Genomic DNA, 7,535 nt, shown 5'->3' with positions numbered 1-7,535 from the left:
CTGATAATACGTATTGGTTGAAATATGTCTTAAAGACATAAACAGTGTTTATTCTGAATGTCAATAAATGTGTTATTTCCAGCGGTTCAAGTTTATATGGTTTTGTATTAATGTTTATGTAATCCTACATTGCTTCTACAGTTCCTTAATTGTGGTAAAATATGGATTATTTTGTTATTTTCCTGTCGAATGAAAATAAACTCAAACTTCTTCTAAATTATAAAACTAATAGTGATGTATTCGTTAATTTATAGTTGTAATTGTATTTGAGAAAAGTAGCTTTCAAATCTGGTAATGTCTTTGCCAGATTCGTATACGTAATCGTATTTACTTTTTATATATAACCTGTTTTCATTCGGTAAATATTGGTCGGAAATGGCTCAACTGTAACTCCAAAAGAAAACTAAGCATATATACAAGCGACGACAGCGATTTAAAAATTTTAATTAAGATTAACTTCAAAAACCTAAAATACCGCAGCTTTTTAGACATTAGTTCTCTCCAAACTTTTAACTACTCAAATTTTCACAATACGTTGCCACGTGATGAATTGAAATCTTGTTTGAAAGGACTTCTTAAATCGTACATCGTTTGCTGATTCGAAAAAAAAAATTGTTTGCATGTTTTTGGACCTACATCTCGAAATGTGACAACAGTGGTCATCTCAACACTAAGATTGATGATAAAAGAGACGAGTTTAATTTTCGTATCATAAATTCTCCTTCCCTGAGCAGCAATACATCTTCATCTCCTGCATTTGGTGTTTATATTTCACAATTGATTTGCTACCCTAGAGCAAGTACTAACTACTCTGATTTCCTTGAATGCCATAAATATCTGCGTAAAAGACTCCTGAACAATTGGTATGAGGAAAAGCGTCTAAAAAGGTCTCTTACCAAATTAGATATCAGTCCTTGGTCTTTGGTTGAAAAATACGCAGTTTATTCTAAAATTATGAGTAATGAAATTATTTATTTATTTATTTATGTAATATTATTGTTTGGTAAATTTTTATTTGTGCTGATCTGACTGCTGATTTACTGTTATTGACGCAATAGCATCCAAATGCTATCTAATTACTACTGCTGTATTCACGTCGCAATGACGGGGGATATTTAAAACCTGGAACCAACCCACTGTTTTGTTTGAAATGACTGTACCAAGTCAAGACAATTGCGGTATCAGATGGTGCAATACTATTTTGCCGGGTTTATGTTGGATTTGACTTGATTATGGATCGGATTAGTGTTTGGTTATTTTGTTGCTACCATAGTTGTAACTTGTTGTACAACATACCAATGCTTAATAGCAGTCTTTATAAAACCCAAGCAGGAGGTAGTTCGTTCATGTCAAAAACCCAAAGATTTCACTTTTGTCTCTAAAGAAGAAACAGTTACAGATCACGTAACAAGTCTTTGTTTGTTATTTAATTTGGTTGTTGCACTTTCAAGGTAAAATCTATGTAGATTTTGTTTGAAATTGAAACTTTGCAAAAGTTATCGTTCTTAATTTAATTTGATATGGTTGATTTTAGTGGGCAATTAAAGTGTAATTTTCTAAAATAAATGTTACAGCAAAATTTCCGAACACTTACCCGATCCATAATCAAGAAAAAAATTTTAAAAATCTGGCAAACAATATACTACCCACTGGAGCAGCTGTTCAAGGAAATAAAGAAAACAAAACAGATCTAAATGAAGAAAGGACTATTGTCATATAAAAAGTAGCAATTTTGACTAAAATAGCCTTGTTTGTTCCACGGGTTCTTCTACACCATCGACCATATGCTTTGTCTCAACTTTATTTGAAAAGGTACTGAAAACGTTTATTTCTACTCTTCTTCTTGTGCTTGCGCATGAAAGATTAAGTACGAATTTCCATCGGAAAACTTGTTTCGCCAAAACAGTTAAGCTGTGATAATTTAATAAAAACCATATCAATGTCAAGCAACTAATAATAAAACTAGTCAGCAAATTAACATTCTTCAAATCAATGGCAAACAGTTTACAGTCAAATATAGTTGTGCATGTATTAAAACTGTATTAGCTATCAGACGTTTGTTAAACTGAAATACTATAAAACGTATTTACTTGCTAATTCTCGCCACTACGTGATTAGCGTTTCATTGTGTTCGAATATTTGCCTATTTTTCCAAAGTAAAACAAAACTAACAGTAATACGTTTACAGTAGTGATATATATATATTGCCCAAAACATATCATAAAAAACAAGTCAAAAGTAAAAAATATACAGAAATCTAAATATGTATCCTCATTCTGTATTCAAATGTTTTATTGTCGTCCAATCAATGAAAACTCATCAATAACGATGTGCATGTATTAACGTAATTTGCTTCACATTAAGTTAAGAATATTGATATTAGATGACAAGTGTATAATGTTTGTGTTGTCATTTGACCGCATAGCAGGATCGTTTAATCAACATACAAATGGTCTAATACACAAACATTTAAATACGATCAACGGAAAGAAATTAAATATGATTAAATGCATTATGTTCTATAAGGTCGAGGAATTTTCAATATGACAATTTGTTTGTATTCAAGTTATGTTACACCTATCTCAAAAAATTATAATTTGCACCATTAGAGAGGCATTTGTATGAGATTATCATTAACAATACTATATATTCTGTTATATCATGACTATTTATCCATATATATTTAAGGCAATAATAATCAATTACTTAATGTAAACCGAGAATGTGTCACTTGATTTAAAGCTCACACAGCACTGGATTTCAATTAACTATGTCATCGAAACTTGATTTACTTTATTCATTATATTTTCTACTTCTTATTCGTAAGTAATATATTCGTCTTTAGAATTTTCTTATTTTTATCATTGCCAAAACGATGCGACTGACTTAGTTCGGAATGATTAAAAACTCACGTTATGAGATTCTAACATAACTATAAAGTAGGATTTATAGTTATGTTAGAATCTCAAAACTCGCAACAAAGTGATTTAATTGAAAATCGCAATAACTGATGCACGCAAAGGTTTTTGAATATACAGAATATTTTGATTGTGTTTTATTATTCGACCATGTGTTTGATTCTTCATAGATGGAATAATTCATGTATCAACTTAAAAGGCATTACCAGAGCTTCACGTCACATTTTTGTAACCTGGTCAGTACAATAGACATACACGTGCTTGCAAAAAATCAAAATAAATTCTGTAGAGCTTTTTGTGAAAATATGAATGTGTGCCATAATCCGGAAAAGGTGGATAATTAAAATGGAGAGTGACATCAAGTATACAGCCATATTGGCTTAAAAAATACTATTACCATAAACAAACTCGGAAATACATTGTTTAGGAAAATGGACTATCATCAGGAGAACCACTATCTTCTGAAATATATATGATACATACTTCGTCTGCAATAAAAAAAAAAGAAAATATAAATTATCCTGTCATGTCGAGAGAATTTCTGAATTAAAAACTGTAATATATGAATACTTCTTTTTTATTTTAGGTCACACTGACGGGGGTAGAACACTTATCATTCCGACAGACAAGTAAGTTTATCAGAATGTCAAAAGAAGAAAGAATTAATGACATTAGTTGTTCAAGTTAAATTTGAAGTTCACAATTGGGGAACTACAGAGTGAAAATTGAAACATATGTTTTTCTTATGTTTCTGGTTTATGACCACTATGAAAACACATGAAAACATTTTTTTTTTATTCGAAATAAAAAACAAATATATGATACTCTCTGAAAACAAATGTTTCCCAATCATTAAGGGTACATATTTTCATTTGAATTGTGGAAAAATGCGCACTTCATTAGTTTTAATCGGGAAAATTAAATCTATATCCATACCGGATATAAACATGTGCTTTCTTTTGCTTTGAAACATAAGAAAACTTATGTTGCAATTTTTCCATAGTAAATAAAGTTGCATATGCAGATATATGGAATCTATATTGACCTAAAATATGTTTGCAAGTTATCATAAATTGATCTTCTTATTTTTTTTAAATTCACTACAAGTTTAGATTTTATTGCAGTTAGGTCGTTAATTCATCAATGGCAGTGACGTCACAATAACACATACATCAACTCTGACTTTTAAGTATGGAAGTACGGTTCTTCCTGAACAAAACAGGCAGGTGTTGATTCGTCATATCACAGGATAATCAATGAAACTGTTCAAATACATTTGTTACGTTCTTGAACAACTTTTAATATGTTTATTTCCTCCAATTTGCTAAATTTCTTCAAATATTTTTGACTGGTAATAGTTTAAAAATTCTTGCGGGGAATTTTTCGTACTTTCATTTTTGAAAACGGTTTCTCTGAAGCCTGCTGAAGGATTTCCAATCAGAAAATACTTGCGATTGAGAAATGCATGAATCTCTATTCATAAGCTCATGTGTGGTTCGAAGTCAGAGATGTACGTAAAGAGAACTAGACAAATAGAAACTGAACCATCAGTTTAATCAAATTATACAAATGTAAATATGTTAGGTTAATAATTTATAGTTCAACGTTTATAAACATGATATTTCACATTTCAAGGACGAAAATATAAGATTGAATGATCAGCATTGCTTTGAGTTCTTTAATGATAATGTGAGGTCAGAAGATTAAAGGGTATTTTTTTCTCTTGTGTCATATAATTTGAAGTAATTGACTGTAAATTGATGATGGCCCATAGAAAAATCTTAATATATAATTTGTACGAAAATAAGAGGAGTGGATGTTTGTCTCTACAAAAAAGATTCGCAAAATTGTATTTATATCTTTTTTGAATAATGAATTTCACCGAGGATGTGGTATAATGCTCATTTCTACACTCGAACTTTTGTTTTGTGTTTCTCCTTTTTATATGAGAAGCATTTTGAGAACAATCAAAGTTATTATTCGATTGAAATGAACAATAATATTATTAAAAATGATAACTATACAAAGCATGACATCAAAACAAATAACAAAACAAAACAAACAAGATGAAAAAGATATAAACATAGCCAAACTATTGTCTAAAGAAATGATTGGCCTAAGCATTTTGTTTTTAAAGTTTAAATAAAGAATTGTGAGCAAATTGTTCGCGCTATATGGATACATACCGGAAATTAGTGTATTGTAGATTTTTTTATCTGAACATTATTGTACCCTCCGTATAATATATTAAAAATTCTATTATGTCCATTAAAAACGTTGGAAACATAAGCGTGTCATCGGTTAAACTCACAAACTTTTCCTGTCCCTGTCAAAGGTGTAGGCTTATCAAAACAATCATACAAATTAAACAGATAGGTAAATTACAGGTAGTTAAATTTAATTTGTTCAAAAATCATATGTTACTGTTGCAGCTTGAACAAATATGGATTCTCTTAAATGGATTTTTGAAAAAATTTGCACCACAAAAGCAACATGTGCATTATGTCTGGAATTCCAATTTGCATAACCTGTACAATATAGACTATCTGGACATTGATGTTTTCTTTTTCAATAATCTATAGTTGTGTGTGATGTAATATCTTCCAATATTACTTGAAGGAGTTTTTGAAACCCTGTACATGTATTACCTGTTAGATTACTATGTTTTATTTTGTTCATTTTTAGGGAAATTTTTCTTGATTGTAATACTACAACCTTTTTTAATGAAAAAAATCTCTTAAAACATTTTTTGTTTTAAATTATTTTATTTAACTAAAATTCCTTTAAAATTTCTTATACGTCCTATGTTAATAAACATTTCCATTTCCAAAGTGTCTTTTTTAAATAAAGAGTAAAAATATTTTTAATTTTCTTTATTTCTTTAAAATTTATAATCCTAAATCTGCTATTTTTCTGATCAAAAGAGTAATCAAGGAGCTAAGGTTCTAACGAAAATTAAAAGGATTTAATCAAGGGAAAAGACCAGACATGGAAAATAGATATCACAACAATGAACATAAAATAACCAAAATAATACGTATAAAGCAACAACAAGTAAATGAGCAACTCGGACTCACTAAAAACTGGGGAAATGGACCAGGTGCACCGGTAGGGTAAGCTTCTTTGCTTTTCTAAAATTGAAACAGCCGAGCTGCTAATAAAAAATCAAGTCAGGGGTAGACGAAAGACAAAAGGAAAATTGACACGTTGAACAAATCCGTACTCATGGTACAGATTGATACACAGTAACGTTGCACGAGTTCATGATGACGACCATAAAACTTCTGTAGTGATAAATTCAATCTTATAACCCTGCTCCAAAAGCTAAATTGTAAGAAGTCACGCGCGGTACAAAACGTCTGCGTTGATCGACAAGCCTTGCATATTGCATGGGTTGTGATGTGAAAACTTCATGAGCAGGTGCTGAAGGGGGTAATAAAATTTCAGTTCAGTAATTATCTTAAATGTTGATAAAAAGATTTTAATGATTATAAGAAGCACTATGTTTATTTCGTATACATATTTTTGTTGGTGTTCAAGGAATACGTAACGTATAAAATTTTCGAGGAATACAGAGCCAAAAGGATAACCTAAACATACAAGAAAGTTAACTGTAATGTAAATAAAACATTACTAGTCAATGTTCTAAAGTAATACATTACATTTCCATTTAAAAAACATTAGGTCCATTACACACTCATAATTTCACCTTTATGTTAAAACATGCTATCATTACCAATTACCATTACCTCAGATCTGATCAACTGGATTTTTTTTCAGAGAGAGTGCAATCATATTTGGGTACGTTATTGCAGGCATTGCAGGTCTCATTTTATTCATTGCGCTGTGTATTGGAGTCTGTAATTTGGTGAGTGAAGAACAATGCAGATGCTGTGCAAATCACTCCACTGTAGCTCCAGGGGAAACTCGCTCCAATATTTTGCAAGACGAAAATCGTTCCAATGTTGCATCAGAGAATAGTCTGGCAGATGAAAGACCGCCTTCAATTGCTTAATCACGTAAAAAAACGTCTTTATTATATGTAAAGTATTGAAATAACACATATTCTTCCTCGAAATGATTGTGTTTATTGATAAAGTTTGATTTGCAATTCAATTCGTTTACTTTAACTCCTGTTCTTTTGTTTGTTCATAAAAAAGTTGTACTGATTTTATGTCAACAAGGAATTCCAACAGTTTGAAAATACACAGCAAATACAACGAATACCAATATAGAAATCGCTAACAATGGCTTTAGAGATAAATGTCTTAAATATTATAAAGATTTGTCGAAAACCGGATCAAACTTCGGAATCAGTGTTTCATGAACTAAACTTTTGACTTCTCAATTCTTTACACTACATTACCACATGAGAAATTGAAATCTCGCTTATTCGTAGATATTTTACTGTTTCGAAAAATTATGTTGTTCTTAGTTATAAACCCACATATTTTTCTAATAAATCCCAGAAAGGCAAAGTGTGCTACACCAAACAGCAGGTTTGCGATATGCTTGATTTCCTCATTGAGAAGAGTAATAAAGGGAAACAAGGTTCCAACAGAAATCAAAAGAAAGTAAACCAGGGACAAAGACCAAACATGGAAAACAGATATACAC

At 30.5% G+C, this 7,535-nt stretch overlaps 1 protein-coding gene across 2 annotated transcripts; it reads left to right on the top strand.

Annotated features, from left to right (window-relative positions):
- The first annotated feature begins 2,699 nt into the window (after nucleotides 1-2,699).
- Nucleotides 2,700-7,029, top strand: LOC148601496 (uncharacterized). Of its 2 annotated transcripts, none has more exons than XM_088556392.1 (3): nucleotides 2,700-2,822; nucleotides 3,505-3,547; nucleotides 6,699-7,029. In XM_088556392.1, exons 1-3 carry the CDS (start codon nucleotides 2,771-2,773, stop codon nucleotides 6,931-6,933), a joined length of 330 nt encoding a protein of 109 aa, XP_088412518.1. In that variant the 5' UTR covers nucleotides 2,700-2,770; the 3' UTR covers nucleotides 6,934-7,029. The 2 variants fall into 2 exon arrangements, 1 of the variants encoding a protein (XP_088412518.1); XR_015917325.1 differs by lacking the exon at nucleotides 2,700-2,822 and adding an exon at nucleotides 2,909-3,154.
- The last annotated feature ends 506 nt before the right edge of the window (nucleotides 7,030-7,535 follow it).

Source organism: Perna viridis, chromosome 12 (genome assembly GCF_037379345.1).
Source record: "Perna viridis isolate PV_CMFRI_1.1 ecotype Kerala chromosome 12, ASM3737934v1, whole genome shotgun sequence".
Taxonomy (NCBI): Eukaryota; Metazoa; Mollusca; class Bivalvia; order Mytilida; family Mytilidae; genus Perna; species Perna viridis.
The sequence above is the reverse complement of the archived record's forward strand: the minus strand, read 5'-3'. Positions and strand labels throughout refer to the sequence as shown.